Source organism: Colobus angolensis, unplaced genomic scaffold (assembly GCF_000951035.1).
Source record: "Colobus angolensis palliatus isolate OR3802 unplaced genomic scaffold, Cang.pa_1.0 Scaffold8, whole genome shotgun sequence".
Classification (NCBI taxonomy): Eukaryota; Metazoa; Chordata; class Mammalia; order Primates; family Cercopithecidae; genus Colobus; species Colobus angolensis.
Window position 1 is genome coordinate 3199420 of NW_012121820.1, and position 17862 is coordinate 3217281.

The 17862-nt window shown below is 42.3% G+C and overlaps 1 protein-coding gene across 1 annotated transcript in view; it reads left to right on the plus strand.

The window, feature by feature from the left end:
* Window positions 1–17862, plus strand: part of UBE2V1 (ubiquitin-conjugating enzyme E2 variant 1) — a 95796-nt gene that overhangs the window by 6602 nt on the left and 71332 nt on the right. The window contains exon 3 of the mRNA XM_011929184.1: window positions 15049–15197. Coding sequence (XP_011784574.1) covers window positions 15153–15197 — 45 coding nt within the window. The 5' untranslated portion in view covers window positions 15049–15152. The remainder of the gene's footprint in view (window positions 1–15048; window positions 15198–17862) is intronic.

Genomic DNA, 17862 nt, shown 5'->3' on the forward strand with positions numbered 1-17862 from the left:
GAACTCCTGACCTCATGATCTGCCCTCCTCAGCCTCCCAAAGTGCTGGGATTACAGGCATAAGCCACCGTGCCGGGCCGCCAGCTATTATTTTCTTAAGAGATTACCAAGGTTAATTTTGATGATCATGATTTTCCCCCTTCACATTAACTTAAGACCACTCTATTTCCACCACCACATTCTCTTTTCTCTTCATATCTGTGTCCCTCCCACCTGCCCCCATATTGTAGCTCTGCAGAAATTTGGTAAAAGTAGAATACAAAATATGAAGTCAGGAATCCTCTGCCTAATTTTGAAGGGGCACAATGAAGTTCAGAGCAGCACATTTGGCAAAGTAAATATTTGAATATTATTACTGTTATATTGTTGATAGTGCTTTAGAGTGTCCCATGGACTTTGACTCACCTGTGCTGTTGTCTCATCTAACTCTCCACAGCCTGGTCACCAGCCAGAGGCAGTATCCATCCACATTACTGAGGGAGGAGCCAAAAGCCAAGGGAGACTGGTGATGCTCAGACTACAGCCCAGGCATTTTTATCTCCCGTTACCTCTCCAGCCTGCTCCAGTACCTTAGGAAGGAAAAGAAAAAGGCATGGATTTAGGGATATGTTCTTCCTAGGTCTTGGAATGTTTAATCTTGGAGAGAGAAAGGGCTTTAGTAAGAAATGTCTGCTGCTATCCATTTCAGGAACTCTTTTTATAGCATCTCTGGCCACTGTTTGTGCTCTTCTGGGTTACGTGCTGTCCAAGGAGAGTGAGGTCCTTTTTTAAGGAAGCTCTTGCTTATATTTTATACTGAATAACTTATACCTCTTGGGCTTGGAGCCCCATCATGGCATGTACAAAGTAGGTCCTCATCCTTATTTACATGCAAGCCATCAAACTTCTTTTTAAGTTGCACTCCTAGGGTTAACTAACTGCTAGACACTGTATTAACTACATTATCTCACTTGTCACAGCAGACCATTGTGAAGGGCTGTATGCATTGTGAAGGTGAGGAAACAGGCCAGGAGAGGAGTGACTAGCCTGAGGTGCAGAGCCTGGGTGCTCTGGGACGGTGTTGCTTCAGGACACGTGCTCTTGGCCAGGATGATCGTTCTTCCAGCCCCCATTTCCTATTCTCTGAGGTAGGCCTGCAAGCATCTTCAGCCATTGGCATGTCTGTTGTTGTTTCTGCCTTGGCTGTTGAGCTTATTCATGGGTAGATAGCAATGGCCTCTCAAGTAGTAGTCTTTCCTCATCTTCACATCCACCCTCTCACAAGTCCAGTAGGTATAACCCCAAACTAAATGCCAAATCCTCCTTTCTGTCTCCACTCTTGTCATCCTAGTTTAACCAGAACCATCTTTCTCTTGCCTGGAAGATGGAAAAAGCCTCTTGCTTTCAGTCTTGGCCTTTCCACTTTCTATGCAGGAGACAGAATGATCTTTCACAGACATAAAACAGAAACTGCCACTCCCCTTCAGAAAGCCCTTCCCACTGCTCTTATTACTGAATAACCCATCCCTTTTCCATGGCCCACAAGGCCCTGCCGCCGTGACTTCATGTGGTATCATATACACCTCTGATCTTGCCCTGTCCCCAGATCTTCATGCGCCTGACTGCTGTTCTTCAGGTCACAGCTACCCAGAAAGGCCATCCCTGAGCACTCCATTCAATATAGTTTTTTATTGAATGTCACAGCTTCTCGTTTTGCTGTTTCTCTAAAGCACTTAACCTTACCTGAAGTGTTGTTTTGTTGCATATTTTCTGTGCCTTTTCACTAGGGCAAGATTCTGTCCCATCTGCTGTGTCCCTAGCACGAGCACAGTTCTGCACCAAATAGTAAGTACTCAGTAAATATTTGTGAATGTTGCAGTGAGTTAATTCAGGGTCTCTTTGATGTAGCCAAATGGATACATTTGACAATTTGCGGAGAAACAATGTATCTGATAGGGCAGAAGCAGAAGTGGCTATTCAGCCTTTCCAAAAACTAAACCTCTTATTCTTGTTTGGTGGTATTTATAGAAGTACTTGATCATAGAGTTAACCATCCTCCTCCCCTTCTCCAGTTGTCCTGATTCGTTTCCCACATCTTGTTTCCCCCCTTTGTCAAAGAAAATCTGATGCTTGGCCTTGGTCACTGACCCTAGCAGCAGAAGAGCACAAGGTCTTGTATTCTGTCACCAGCTGTTGTCACATCGTTGGACTGTAAAGAATGACACATTGCTACTAATTCTTCCCCTAGAATTCCCCTAGAGCAATGCGTCCCAAACTAGTATACCTCAGAGTCACCTGGAGGGCTTATTAAATTCTTAGGCCCACCCTTGGAGTTTCAGATTCAGGAATTCTGGGCTGGGGGCCTGAGAATGTACATTTCTAGCAAATTCGCAGATGAGGTCCAGGCTGCAGGTCTGAGGACTAACTTGGAGAACCATTGCTCTAGAGAAGGAGAAAAAAAGATCTCCTGGGCAGGCTAACTAGACAGCCAGACTACACTTGGCCGGTTGCTCAGAAATAAAAGTTACTTGATTTTGGCTTTATGTCCAGTTTTCAGGGACGTTGAATCCCAGTGCATCACCTTCTATACCTCCTCATTTTCTGAAGTGGGAGCAGCATCAGATTCCTAGCTCAGTTCACTGTCTTCCCTGAATGGGCAACCAAACCATTTTTATCTAGCAGCTTTCTTTTCAGGAAAAACCTCTGAGGTTCTACTTTTTTTTTTTTTTTTTTTGAGACAGAGTTTTGCTCTTCTTGCCCAGGCTGGAGCGTAATGGTGCAATCTTGGCTCACCGCAACCTCTGCCTCCTAGGTTCAAGCGATTTTCCTGCCTCAGCCTCCCGAGTGGTTGGGATTACAGACATGCGCCCGCACACCTGGCTAATTTTGTATTTTTAGTAGAGACAGGATTTCTCCATGTTGGTCAGGCTATTCTCGAACTCCTGGCCTCAGGTGATCTACCCACCTCGGCCTCCCAAAGTGTTGGGGTTACAGGTGTGAGCCACCACGCCCAGCCAGTTCTACCATTTTAATTCAAGACCTAGGCCAGGGTTTTCCAAGATTGACATGCTGGGATAGCTGCTCCTTGGTGGCCATGATTTTCCCAAAAGATGTTTTAAAGAACTTCAGAATCCTTTTTGTGCCACAAATATTTTAATATGTTGCTGTGTTTCAGATTACTACATTAAATGTTTTACTGTGACATGGTATAAAGCTCTATCAACTATTCATGCTTTTTAAACCTGGTTGCCATATTTTCTTTGCAATATCCTGCAACTGCTGACTTTTAAGTTTATATTTTGCTAAGAGAATAACCGGCTGACTTTTGATACTGACACAGATCTAGGAAAAAGCCTTCTGGAAAGAATACTTCTGAAATAATAGGAACAAATATTTTCTTCAAAAAGTCTTGGATTACTATGATATTTTAGCACCTTGGTGAAGTTTTCTTAACATTTTCATAGTTCACTTTTTAATAGTCACAGTCTGATTATACTTACCATTAGCTATAGATTTTCCTAATGTACCTCCTAGCTATTATAGAGCCTGTAGTTCTCTTGGTTTTGCAAGATTATAAGAGTCCTTTTTTTTTTTTTTTTTTTTTGACGAGTCTCTGTTGCCTAGGCTGGAGTACACTGGAGTACAGTGGCATGATCTCAGCTCACTGAAACCTCCACCTCTCAGGTTCAAGTAATTCTTGTGCCTCAGTCTCCCGAATAGCTGGGATTACAGGCATGTGCCACCACAACTGGCTAATTTTTGTATTTTTAATACAGCAGGGGTTTCACCATGTTGGCCAGATTGGTCTCAAACTCCTGACCTCAGGTGATCCACCCACCTCGGCCTCTCAAAGTGCTGAGATTACAGGTGTGAGCCACCGCACCTGGCCTATAAGAGTCCATTTTTTTAATCTTCCATATAGTCACTTGATGCTGTTTCTCCAGCTGCCTTTTTGGTGTCAGATTCACAGAGAAATATTGGGAATCTTAAAATTTATGTTGATTCAATTGATTAAAGTGCTAGAGGACCAAAACATATGTTAGAGTATTCTTGGGTTTTCTCATCTATTATGCTTCTGTTCTTTGGCATATGTAGGTTTAATTTTTTAATATACTCACTAAAATGTTTTGTTTAATGTATCATGATTTTTAATTTAAACTCTCTATTTAGAATAGGATAAGCTTTTCACTTGTCACTGATACATCCTGAAGTCTGCAGGATCTCTGAATTCCAACAATATTTGGACTTATGTCCCTGGAGTAGACCATGAAGTTCTATAACTACGGTATGGTTAGGCCATTTGTAATTAAATGCTCTTTTGTTTTGTAGAAAATATTGATGTATTTGTATGCAGTTTTTAAATGGTTTGAAATATTAGTAACTTGCTTTCATACATATTTTATGAAACAAAGTTCATTTTATAGTGAAGAATTCTTTCACTTGTGTGGTTTGGGTGGGAAACCAGTTTTCCCTCATTTAAAAAAAATTATAAGTTTCCCTAAAATTCTCATTCATTAAAAATAAAACTAGGCGGGGCACGGTGGATCACGCCTGTAATTCCAGCACTTTGGGAGGCTGAGGCAGGTGGATCACTTGAGGTCAGGAGTTTGAGACCAGCCTGGCCAACATGGTGAAACCCCGTCTCTACTAAACATATGAGAATTAGCTGGGCATGGTGGTGTGTGTCTATAATCCCAGCTACTTGGGAGGTTGAGGCAGGAGAATCGCTTGAACCAGGAAGGTGGAGGTTGAAGTGAGCTGAGATCATGCCATTGTACTCCAACCTGGGTGACAGAGCAAGACTCCATCTGTAAAAATAAATAAAAATAAAAATAGTTACCAAATTTTACTTCTCTCAAAATAAAAAACCAATGTCAATTATATGGCAACATTGTCCGATATTTTGGACCCAGTAGGTTAGAGTTTACAGTAGGAAATTTCTTTTTTGTTTTTTTGTTTTGTTTTGTTTTTGGAGGCAGAGTCTCGCCCTGTTGCCAGGCTGGAGTGCAGTGGCACGATCTCAGCTCACTGTAACCTCCGTCTCCCAGGTTCAAGCAATTCTCCTGCCTCAGCCTCTCGAGTAGCTGGGATTACAGGCGCCGCCACCACACCCAGCTAATTTTTATATTTTTAGTAGAGACAGAATTTCACCATGTTGGCCAGGATGATCTCCTGACCTTGTGATCCGCCCGTCTCGGCCTCCCAAAGTGCTGGGATTACAGGCGTGAGCCACCACACCTGGCCTGATACTGCCATTTCTTCACGCAGAAAACATTTATTGATATTGAGTATCATTATATGCCAGACAGCATACCAGATTCTGGGGAGGCGGCATTGAATGAGTCACAGCTCTGACTTGAGAAACTTAGAGAGTGAGTCAGACAATAAAAAAGGAAGAAAATAAAATGTAAAGAAAAAGTACCACACAGGCCTGTGTGGCAGTAAAGGTGTATGGGACTAGGGGCTCTGAGAGGGCCTCTCCTGACCATCTGGTTTCTAATTAAGCTTTATAGCTTTTAAAATTATTATATTCAGGCCGGGCGTGATGGCTGATGCCTGTAATCCTAGCACCTTGGGAGGCCGAGGCTGGTGGATCACCTGAGGCCAGGAGTTCGAGACCAGTCTAGCCAACATGGTAAAACCCCGTCTCTACTGAAAATGCAAACGTTAGCTGGCTGTGGTGGTGGGTGCCTGTAATCCCAGCTACTTGGGAGGCTGAGGTGCAAGAAACACTTCAACCCAGGAGACTGAGGTTGCAGTGAGCCAAAATCACACCACTGTACTCCAATCTGGGTGACAGAGTGAGACTCTGCCTCTTAATATATGACTGTTCTTGGGCTTTAAAATTCATACTAAGCCCCTTTGATAATCCTTATCATGTTAGACTCCCAGATAATGATACTGTGAATGTTTCTCTCTTGTATTTTCAAGAATAAACCAGCATTAGAATTTTGTGACATTGAGCATTGTTCATTCTGAAATACTATTCCTAGCTAATACCTAGTCATTCATTAATTCTTTCAATAAGTATTTGGGTGCTTACTCTAGAGGGCAAAGCACCCTGAGACATTGGAGATTCAGCAGTGAACAAAACAGATGAAGTTGTACTCTCATGGAGCTTAAGGGTCAGATGGGAGACAGACAAGAAACAACCAATAAAGTGGAAATGAATATATTTACAATGTCGAGTGGCAGTGAGTACTATGAAGAAAAATAAGGCAAGATAAGGGAATGGACAGTTAGACCCTTGGATGAGGACGAGGGAACCAGTCAGCCATTCCCAGCTCTGGCACAGAGAATTCCAGGGTGAGGGACTCACAAATGCAAAGGCGGGAAGTAAGGATGCCTCTTCAGAAACTTAGAGAAGGACTGTTGTGGCTGGAGGAGGATGGGGGAGCCAGATGGAGTGGCACAAAATGATGTTGGCGAAGCAGGTGGGGCTCTGTTGGCCAGGTGACAAGTTTGGCTGGATTGCAGGTACAACAGAAGGCCAAGAGTAGGCTTCCAGTAGGAGAACAAGGGCACCTATTTTACCTTTAAGAGGATCGTCAGCCAAGCACGGTGGCTCAAGCCTGTAATCCTAGCACTTTGGGAGGCTGAGGTGGGTGGATCACCTGAGAGGTTGGAAGTTCAAGACCAGCCTGACTAACATGGAGAAACCCCGTCTCTCCTAAAAATACAAAATTAGTCAGGCGTGGTAGTGCATACCTGTAATCCCAGCTACTTGGGAGGCTGAGGCAGGAGAACCGCTTTGTAGGCTGAGGCAGGAGAACCGCTTTGTACTCAGGAGGCTGAGGCAGGAGAGTCACTTGAACCCGGGAGGTGGAAGTTTTGGTGAGCCAAGATCGTGCCATTGCACTCCAGCCTGGGCAACAAGAGTGAAATTCCGTCTCAAAAAAAAGAGGATCGTCATGGAGAATAGACTGTCAGTATAGCCTGGTGGATGAAGAAGCCAGTTAGGAGGCTGAGGTGGCATGGATGACAGTGATCGCAGTGGAGATGGTGAAAATAACCAGGTGTTGGATAGCTTTGGAAATGGGTTAGATATGGGATATAAGGGAAAGACTTGTTGTCATGACTCCAAGATTTTTGACCAGAACAATATTTATGCCATATACTGAGCTTAAGGAGTGGGTAGTTTTTGTTTTTTGAGGAACAGTGCATGGGAATTCTGTTTTGGAGGTGTTTTAAGTGTGAGAGGCCTATTAGGCATCTAAATGGAGATGTCTAAGAGGCAGTTAATTGGGAATATAAATTGGAGAGTTGTCAGCTTACTCGAAGCCTTGGTTTAGGTAAAATTGCTTGGAAGAATGGAGCAGACAGAAGACCTCAAAGGTGGACTGTGCCCTGAGGCCTGGCAGCCAGAGTCTGGAGGTCCAGGAGGTGAGGCAGGGTAACCAGTGAGAAGAGAAGCGGAGCTCAGAGAAGCAAGAAAAAAAGAGGGAGTGATTAGATGCTGCCCAAAACTCCAGTTATAGGGTGGGAGCTGAGAACTGACCATGGGATTTGGCTGTGGGATTTAGAGGGTGCTCCTTGGTGCCCCTGAGTGACTAGGTGGAATAGCATGATTGGAATAGGTGCAGGTAAGGTGAAGAATCTAGACCAGGAGTCTAGACAGCTGTTTTTCAGTTTTTTTGCTACTAAGGAACAAAGAAATTAGATGGTAGCTGGAGGGGGATATAGGGTCAAGTGAGGGTTTTTGTTTTTTGTTTTGTCATGGATAATACAGTCTGCTGATGGAGATGATTCAGCAGCAAGCTTACTGTGTGCCAGGTATTATACAAAGTGCTTTCCAGACCTTACCTCATGTATTCTCCCTTGCCACCTGTGGAGCAGGCGTGCCGTGATCCCTGCTTTACCTTGCTCAGGCACAAAGCTAGATTGCTAGAAAGTTGTGGAGACAGAACTTGATCCTAGGTCTGTGCTCTTAATCCTCCACTAAGAGATTATGGAATTTGCTCTAAAATATATTCTAATTCTTACTTGTGGGAGGTCATATATCCATTACCCTGACATGCCTTTTAAAAACAGAGTGCTAGACCAGGCATCCTTATGTTAGTGATTCTGGGTCATGACACCCCAGGATCATTGGTGAGAGTACAATGAGCATACAAGGACACATAAAAGGTCACTTTTGTGTTTGTTTTTTAGAAAATGAGGTTTGCCGACCTTTTGTCCTTTTTTGCTTAATTTTAAAAATTTTCAACAAGTATTTATCTGAAGTACTGCATACAGGCCAGTTTTTGTTGTTGTTGTTTTGTTGTTTTGTTTTTCGAACTACCACCACAGTCATACAAATGAATGGGAGCTGCTGAATTAATTACCCTATCTTCTACATCTCTTCTACTTTCCATCATGCAGGCCTGTGAGAAGTTTGATGCCACGTGTTCAGTCACAGTATTTGCTCTAGGCAAATACTTCTGGCTCTATATCCTGAGACATTAGCAGTAGCATACCCCAAAGCTGATCATTACCTAGGAGACTTGGATGTGCCTTATCTCTTGCCCTACTCTGAGCCTTTTGCAGCTCCCTGCTATTACCCTTAAGGTAAAGTCCAGTAGTAACATGGCTGCAACCTCTTCATCTTTTGTCAAATTTCAGAGAAGTCTATGACCCCTCAAAGGCTAAGTAACACTGTCCTCTGGTAGGTTCTGTTTCTCATATGTTTTGATATGGTTTTATTTCTTTTTTTTTTTTTTTTTGAGACGGAGTCTCACTCTGTCGCCCAGGCTGGAGTGCAGTGGCCGGATCTCAGCTCACTGCAAGCTCCGCCTCCCGGGTTTACGCCATTCTCCTGACTCAGCCTCTCGAGTAGCTGGGACTACAGGCGCCGCCACCTCGCCCGGCTAATTTTTTGTATTTTTTAGTAGAGACGGGGTTTCACCGTGTTAGCCAGGATGGTCTCGATCTCCTGACCTCATGATCCGCCCGTCTCGGCCTCCCAAAGTGCTGGGATTACAGGCTGGAGCCACCGCGCCCAGCCGATATGGTTTTATTTCATTGCCCTTTGTGTATATCTTGTTTCTACACTGACACTTTAGACTGCGTTAGGGAGACCCCAGTTTTTTATTTTGTTTATAGCACCTAGATTGTCTAGCAAAGTGCTGGATAAGTGTTGGATAATTATCACACTGAGAGAAGGTGTGTGTGCATATATGTTACTGATAATTTATGTATAGGGAAATTTTGACAAGCAGGTAAAAAGCCTAGCAAACTTGTTTCATTGTGGTTCTGAAATGTGTAGGTTTTTTTGTTTGTTTGTTTTGTTTTTTGTTTTTGTTTTTTTGCTTATAAACGTGGAGTGAGTCCAGTTCTATACACGTTAAACATCATGAGCCCCAGAATGCTTCCTCACCAAGAGCTTTATGCTCTTAGCACTGTATAATTCAGTATACCAACTAACTTGGTGGCAACTTGCCACTTCTGTATAAATGTCAAGAAAGAATAAATGAATACCCCATACTTCGTAAATTTTTGTAATTCATTATTTCTACTAGCTCTTCCCCAAACTTTGCTCTTAATCAGTGTTTGAGTGAAAATTAAAGTTTATGGATTTAAAGTATGAATTAAAAATTAACAATCTACTTTAGGAGCTTTCTAGTTTGTGGACTTAAATTCTTCAAGATTTAGTTGAATAAAGATTTACAGAGTTCTTAACTGCCCAATGCCAGAGAGCACAATGTTTTCCAGTCTTCACTTACCCTTCTGACGAAAGAAAGAGTTTTAAATATTCTCTGAGCTCATGATGGTCCATGAGCAGAATCTGGCCCATAGACATTTGGCCAGAGTTAAGGAGTAATTGTCCCCTTTAGATAGCACATGTGTTCTCTCCTCGCCTCAGTTCTTCATATGCTCTGTTGTTTTAAGCCAGATGTCAAGGTTATTTGCAAAACCATGCCATCTTCTCACTAATTTTCTTTTGTTCTTTGGAAAACATAGTTATTTAATAAAATTTATTATTTGTCTTAACATATAATGGTTTGTTGTGATTACTTTTAAATGAGTTAATAATTTTAAGATTTCTCAGTTTTAATTTCTAATTTGGCAAATATAAATAGGTGTCACCCACATAAAGGTTCTTTGAGGTCTTCACCGGGCGTGGTGGCTCACACCTGTAACCCAGCACTTGGGAGGCCAAGGCAGGCAGATCACCTGAGGTCAGGAGTTCAAGACCAGCCTGGCCAACATGGTGAAACCTTGTCTCTACTAAAAATACAAAAATTATCTGGGCGTGGTGGTGCATAACTGTAATCCCAGCTACTTGGGAGGCTGAGGCAGGAGAATCGCTTGAACCCAGGAGGCGGAGGTTGCGGTGAGCCGAGATCGCGCCATTGCACTCCAGCCTAGGTGACAAGAGTGAGACATCATTTCAAAACAAACAAACAAACAAACAAACAAAAGGTTCTTTGAGGTCTTCAGTGATTTTTGCGAGTATAAAGCATTCTTGAAAGCAAAATGTTTGAGAACTGTTGTTCAAATGAAATAAATGTTTATTGTAATTGTTCAGTAGATAGCAGTTATTCTGATATTTATATGTGTATCACAACTCCTAGTTGGAATACAGATAGATATCGGCCAGTCCAGAGTTTTTCATTTATTAAACTGTTTCTGGTGCTGGCTTTACATCTTGAGTCAGAATCAAATTGTCCTATAATGCAGGAACAAAAGAAAGCTGACCTTTCCCTCTGTGGATCTCAATTCCTGTTCCAAATACTAGCCTAAAATAAATTGACCTGTTTCTTTGGTTCAGTTGTATATGTGGGCTTTGCACACTTGTTTATCAGTAATCGAATATCTAATCCAATGGAAATGTCTGTTGGAAGTATAGGGTTAATTACTAATATATTTTGCCCTACTTCACATGTAAAAATTAAATATCAGAAAAATATAACTTGAATTCATTGTTTTGAAACTAATAGCAACAAGCTTATGATATTTGAATGTTAGGATTTCCTAATCAGATCTGATTGTTAGGTGAAAAGGTAACCTTTCAGCCATAGAGATGTTCTTTGCTTAAATTTACAAGAGGAATAGTCCTACTATAAATAGTCCAGCTGACATTTAAATACCTGACATAAGAAACTAACACGTTTTTTTGTCTTGCCAAAAAGAGCAACTCAAAATAGAGGTCACATGTATAATACAGCTTCCATTCAGTAATGAAAGGCTCAGCTATAGAAGCTGTTATACTTGGCCATTTATTTGGCAGTCTTAACACTTTTATTTATTTGTTTGTTTATTTTTGGAGATGGAAGTCTTGCTGTGTCACCCAGGCAGGAGTCCAGTGGCGTGATCTCAGCTCACTGAAACCTCCGCCTCCAGGGTTCAAGTGATTTTTCTGCCTCAACCTCCCAAGTAGCTGGGACTATAGGTGCGCACCACCACGCCTGGCTAATTTTTGTATTTTTAGTAGAGAGAGAGTTTCACCATACTGGCCAGACTGGTCTCGAACTCCTGAGCTTGTGATCTGCCCACCTCGGCCTCCCAAAGTGCTGGAATTACAGGCGTAAGCCACTATGCCCCATCTTTTTTTTTTTTTTAAAGAGACAGGTTCTTGCTCTGTTGCCTAGGCTGGAGTGCAGTGGTATGATCATAGCTCACTGCAGACTTGACCTCCCAGGCTCAAGCAGTCCTCCTGTCTCAGTCTCCCAAGCAGCTGAGACTACAGGTGTGCACCACCACACCCAGCTAATGTATTTGTTTATTATTTTTTATTTATTTTTGTTTTTGAGACAGGGTCTCACTCTGTCGCCCAGGCTGGAGGGCAGTGGCGCAATCTCTCACCTCACTGCAACCTCCACCTCCCTGGCTCAAGTGACCCTCCCACTTCAGCCTCCTGAGTAACTAGGACTACAGGTGGGCACCACCATGCCCAGCCAATTTTTGTATTTTTTTGTAGAGATGAGAGTTCTCCATGTTGCCCAGGCTGGTCTTGAACTCCTGGCCTCAGACGACTCTCTTGGCTTCTCAAAGTGCTGGGATTGCAGGTGTGAGCCACCATACCAAGCTGACCAAATTTTAGTAACATTAAAAACATTGTCCAATAAAAGTTAGTCACTTAAGGAATGCTGTTAGGTGAGATTCTTCCTCAGAGAAGAATGCTTGATCCTTATTGAGATGAAGTGCTGCACAACCAAAGCCCTAAAGAAGCTGAGGGAGCTTGGCTTATGGATTCCTAGGGGAAGGAGCCTTCTGGACAGCAGGAATGACAGGCGCACAGGCCCTGAGTAGGTTCTTGTGTGGGAAACAATTGAAATGGTTCCTAATTGGTTTTTTGTTATGCAAATAACATGGGATTGTTGTAAAAAATCAGGAAATAGAGAAAGGAGGGGGAATCATCCATAATTCTTTTACCTAGAGATAACTGTTAACATCTTGTTCTGTATCCTTACCAACTCTATAAAGCTTCTTAAGATGTCACTTATCAGCCGAGCATGGTGGCTCACGCCTGTAATCCCAGCACTTTGGGAGGCCGAGGCAGGCGAATCATGAGATCAGGAGATCGAGACCATCCTGGCTGTCATGGTGAAACCCCGTCTCTACTAAAAAATAGAAAAAAATTAGCTGGGCAGGGTGGCGGGCGCCTGTGGTCCCAAGCTACTCCTGAGGCTGAGGCAGGAGAATGGTGTGAACCCAGGAGGCGGAGCTTGCAGTGAGCCGAGATCGCGCCACTGCACTCCAGCCTGGGCGACAGAGTGAGACTCCGTCTCAAAAAGAAAAAAGAAAAGATGTCACTTCTCATCTGTATGGGTTTGCTAGTGCTGTCATAACAAAATCCCATAGACTGGGTGGGGGCTTAAACAACAAATTTCTCACAGCTCTGGAGACCAGAAGCCCAGGATCAAGGTGTCAGCAGGTTTTGTCACATTCTGAGGTACTGGGAGTTAGGACTTCAGTACGTAAATTTGAGGGAAACACAGTTCAGCCGTAACACCATCTGTAAACAAGTCTCAGTCATTAGCCTTCCTATCAATATGATTTTGTGTTCTTTTGATCTTCATTTTTGTTAATGTAGGCTTATAAATTAACCAGTAGTAAGGCAGTGACTTCCCCCCCTAGCCTAATTAGGATCATTAAAGATTTAGATTGAACCCTTTCTGAACAACAGTTGTGTTGTCTGACTTTTTGCCTGTAATGTCACCACTGTCTTTCAGTTTTATGTTTGCTAGAGAAGACAGCCCTGTGTAGCTGAATAATCCAGTTGGCTGCTGTGCAGATGAAAATGCCAGTGTTTTCCAAACAAGCAGTTCAAGTATGCTTGTAGGTTTTGCTGTTTCCTTTCAAATACCATATGTAGTATTATTTAACATTTTTTTTGTAATCAACTGACTCTTTTGCTTACATTTATTTTAAAGGAAACTTTTAACCATTGTTATGGATGGGAAGTTAGTATATTACTTACCCTAAATAAATTATTCTTAAACATAAATACATGACTGTAAAATGAAATGTTCAATCACATACCACCTAAAGTCCTCTAACGTACCACTACAACTCCTTCCTTCAGTTGCTTGGACCAAAAACCCAGGAGCTGTAGTTGACTCTTGTCTCTCATACCTCACAGGCAACCTGATAGCAAATCTCCACAGCTCAGACCTCTCAAATGCCTAGAATTACGCCGCTCCTCACTACTTTCCTGCTATCACCGTGGTCCAAGCTGGTATTACCTTTTGCTAGGACTATTGCAGTATCCCCCTAGCTGTTTCTGCTCTTGCTCCCTTCACTCTTGTCCTCACACAGCAGTCTGAGGGACAGATCATGTCACGCAGTAACAGTTGGCATCCTTAATCTCCTCTTGCTCTCTCATCCCTCACTTGATTTAAGCTAAATTGGCCTCCTTGCTGTCCTTTGACACCTTAAGCAAGCCTCTATTTTAGGGCCTTTGCACTTGTTTGCTCTTTCTCAAAGACTTTCCCCTCAGCTATCCATAAATCATGCCCTGTCACCTTCTTCAGGTCTTTAGTTATGACACCTGATTGCAATAACACTTTTCCTCGATCCTTCCACTTGAAAGTATTGCCCCTCCCCTATTACTCCCTGCTCCAGAACAGCAGAATCTGTCATACTGTATAATTTACGTATTGATTTTTGTCCATTATATGTCTCCTACTAGAATGTAAGCTGCAGGCTTTTTTGTTTTATTCACTGCTTGTTCTTCAGTGCTTAGAAAAGTGCCTGATGTATAATAGGTGCTCAAATATTTATTCCAATTAAATTAATGGCATGTGTCCTACACTTTGGGAAATACGTATACTGGCAACACCTCCCACAATTTGGGGTCCCTCAAGTGAGCCTCTCTTCACAGTCACATGGTTAGTCCTATTTGTCTCTTGAGACTCTGGCCAATGTTCTATTCTGGAAGACACCTAGAAATGGCTCAAGTCTCAGCCTGAACCCGGTACTGCGTCTTGAACCTGTGAGATGTTTTCATGTGTTGCTTTCAAGAGCTACTTGCCAGGCTTTGGGATTTTTGGGAAAAAATTAGAGAGCCAGCTATTCCCTTTTAGCTTTTTTGTAAGTTAAAAGAGAAAGTATCGTTTAAATAATTGAAAAGCAATAGAACATTTTATCCTTGGTGCCTTCAGTTGACTCTTAGTTGATTAAGAGGACACCATTTTTATTTGCCACATCCATGGCGACTATTCCTCCTAAAGGTTGTTTGAGAGTCATGCCAACAAATAAGCATAGTCTCAGCCTCTTGTCTTCCAAGGTACTTTTGTTAGCACTTGATATTGATGGTTTTCATCTCACACTAGTTAACCCCAATTCATCAACATTTAGACATGTAAGCCCCTTATAAGGTTTGTCTGAGGGGTGGGGGTGGGGTGTCTAAGTTTGGTTATCTAGCCCTAGTCACTGCACCTGTCAGAGAACCATGTGCCCCTTCCCTCTGGTTGTGCTGGTTGATACTGATAGCTTTATAAGTGGCAAGTTTGAGGTGTGATAACTTCCTATGATTTTTTGCATGTTAGCATCTTTATTCCCAGGGAGCGATAATGAGCAGTTAGCTCTAGGCTTACAAGTTCCCCTGGAGTTGCTGGTATCTTGAATTTCTTTCCATTTATTTTAGGAGTAAAAGTCCCTCGCAATTTCCGACTGTTGGAAGAACTCGAAGAAGGCCAGAAAGGAGTAGGAGATGGCACAGTTAGCTGGGGTCTAGAAGATGACGAAGACATGACACTTACAAGATGGACAGGGATGATAATTGGGCCTCCAAGAGTAAGCGTCGAGCTACGGCTATAAATGTCAATGTCTTAAATTCACTGTGCCTCCTTTTAGAAAAATCCTAGCCTTATCATGGAAAAAGCTCACCAATGGTATATTTTCTGAAATGTGGCTATTCTTTTTTGACCAGTTTCAGTTTATATATTTGAACCTCCTCTGATGCTGTTTAACCCCTCTAAATGGTAAGCAAAAACCTGTTTAGACTCATAGTGTGAATTTATATGACAATGTAGACAGTGAGATATGAGGTCATTGCACCCTCAGATGTCATTCCAAACGATCTCTGGACTAACCAAATAACTAGGCCCTAGGTATAGCCAGCATTCCTGAAGCTAGTCTCCAAATGAACTCTGGGAAGCCTTCCCAGTTGTTGTTTTTCTTCACTGTCTCCCAGGTCTGCCGTGCACCTGTATCCTAATGCCAGCCTGTCAGCTCCTGGTCTATTCCAGGCACTGCTAGACCCGGAGGCCTTTGCAAAGAAGACCAAGACAATGAGGATGGGGAAAAGTGGCCTCTTTCAGAACTTCCTGATTTGTGAGAGTTCCCAGTCTTCGTAATGCCAGCCAACCATTTTTCAAGGACACATAGTAAACCCTCAGGAAATGTCTCTTAACTCTCGCAAAACCCTGTTGTTAGGTACAATTGCATTCCATTTTACAGATGAGGAAACAGACTCAGAGGAGTCAAGTCTCTTGCCCAAAGTCACATAGCTGGTAACCCCCAAATCAGATCTGACTCCAGAGCCTGTGCTCTTAACCACTGTGCCCTGGTGTCTCCCTTTTGTTTACATTTTGAGTTTTCATCTGTTACCATTATAGAAGATACTGATCAAGTAGTAACTTGATGTAGGAGTCAAGAAATCGATTTCCATACTGTGACACACACTTCAGACAAGCAGTGAGAGCTTCTGCCTGAATGTAGCAAGACCTGTCCTGTGTCTGCTTGTGTTTAAGGATGATGACGACATTCATTCGTTTGATTGTGTACAGGACTTTGCACTAGCACTGTGGGAGCAGAAAGACGTGCAGGGCATGGCCCCAGCTGGAACAGGGACAAGTGACTGTTTATTAAGTGTTAGGACACTAATGCTTATCTCAGATGGTCATCAACACTCATGGTGAATGATTGGCTTTACCATTTAATGTTGCTTCTTAAGTTATTTTGTGACCCTATAGTTTTGTGGAGTTTTAAAAATATATACATTCGATTTGTTTTTACTCACTTCTTTGTCCTTTTTTTCTATGAAAACTAGAATGTTCTGTGTCTGCTAAATACTGGGGAAAACCCAATCTAGAAATCCTGTTTCTCCATGGAGATAATTTTCTTTACGGTCTCTGAAGGTCCATCATATGCTGGACGTCTTCTTCACTGCATGTCTTCTCTTCCTAAGAATGATTTTGGTTTCTTGAGGATGAGAACTGTGCTTCCCTCCTTACTTCCCAGAATACCTAGAAATGGGGTACTCAGTAGGTTTGCTAATCAACTTAATGATTTACAGGTTCTAAAATACTGAGAATTGAACCAGTATACAACATTGCAATACACTAAATACCACTGAATTGTACACTTTCAAAAAAACACACAAAACAATGAATCAGTAAGTTCTGCTGAAAATATTCTATCCACCTGAAACAGCTTGGGCTACCCTGAATTTCAGTTTATCTCTTTCCAAAAGAGGCTTTGGAAGTTGTAATGAGTAGCTATGGTATGCTAGGTGTCCTCCATATATATATATATATATATATGTATGTATGTATGTTTTTTTTTTTTTTGAGACAGAGTCTTGCTCTGTTGCCAGGCTGGAGTGCAGTGGCACAATCTCGGCTCACTGCAACCTCCACCTCCCGGCTTCAAGCAATTCTCCTGCCTCAGCCTCCTGAGTAGCTGGGACTACAGGCGAGTGCCACCACGCCCAGGTAATTTTTGTACTTTTTAGTAGAGACGGGGTTTCACCATGTTTGCCAGGATGGTCTCGATCTCTTGACCTTGTGATCCGTCCGCCTCGGCCTCCCAAAGTGCTGGGATTACAGGTGTGAGCCACCACGCCAGGCCTCATGTATTTGTTTTTAGTAACAGCTTTATTGGGATAGAATTCACCCTTTTAAATGTACAGTTCAGTGGTCTTATATTCAGAGTTGTGCATCCGTCACTAATTTCAGAACATTTTCATCACCTCAAAAAGGAACCCCATACCCATCAGTAGGCACCCCCCATTCTCCCTCCCACATGCCCCATTTCCCATCTTTGACAATCATCAGTCTACTTTCTAGCTCAATGAATTTGCCTTTTCTGAATATCTATTATAAATGGAATTCTACAGTATGTGGCCTTTTGTGACTGGCTTCGTTTACTCAGCATAATTTTTTCAAGGTTCAAGCATACTGTAGCATCTATCAATACTTTTATTCTTCTTATGGCTGGATAATATTCCATTGTACAGATATGCCATATTTTGTTCATTTGTTGATGAACATTTGGGTTGTTTCTACCTTTTGGCTATTATAAATCATGCTGCTAGGAACGTTTATATTAGAGGTTTGTAAGTGGACATATAGTTTCTTTTTTTTTTTTATCTACACCTGCTGGAATGGATGGACATAGTTTTTGTTTTTGGCTACCTAATTTTTCCTCCTTTGAAGATGGATATATATTATATATG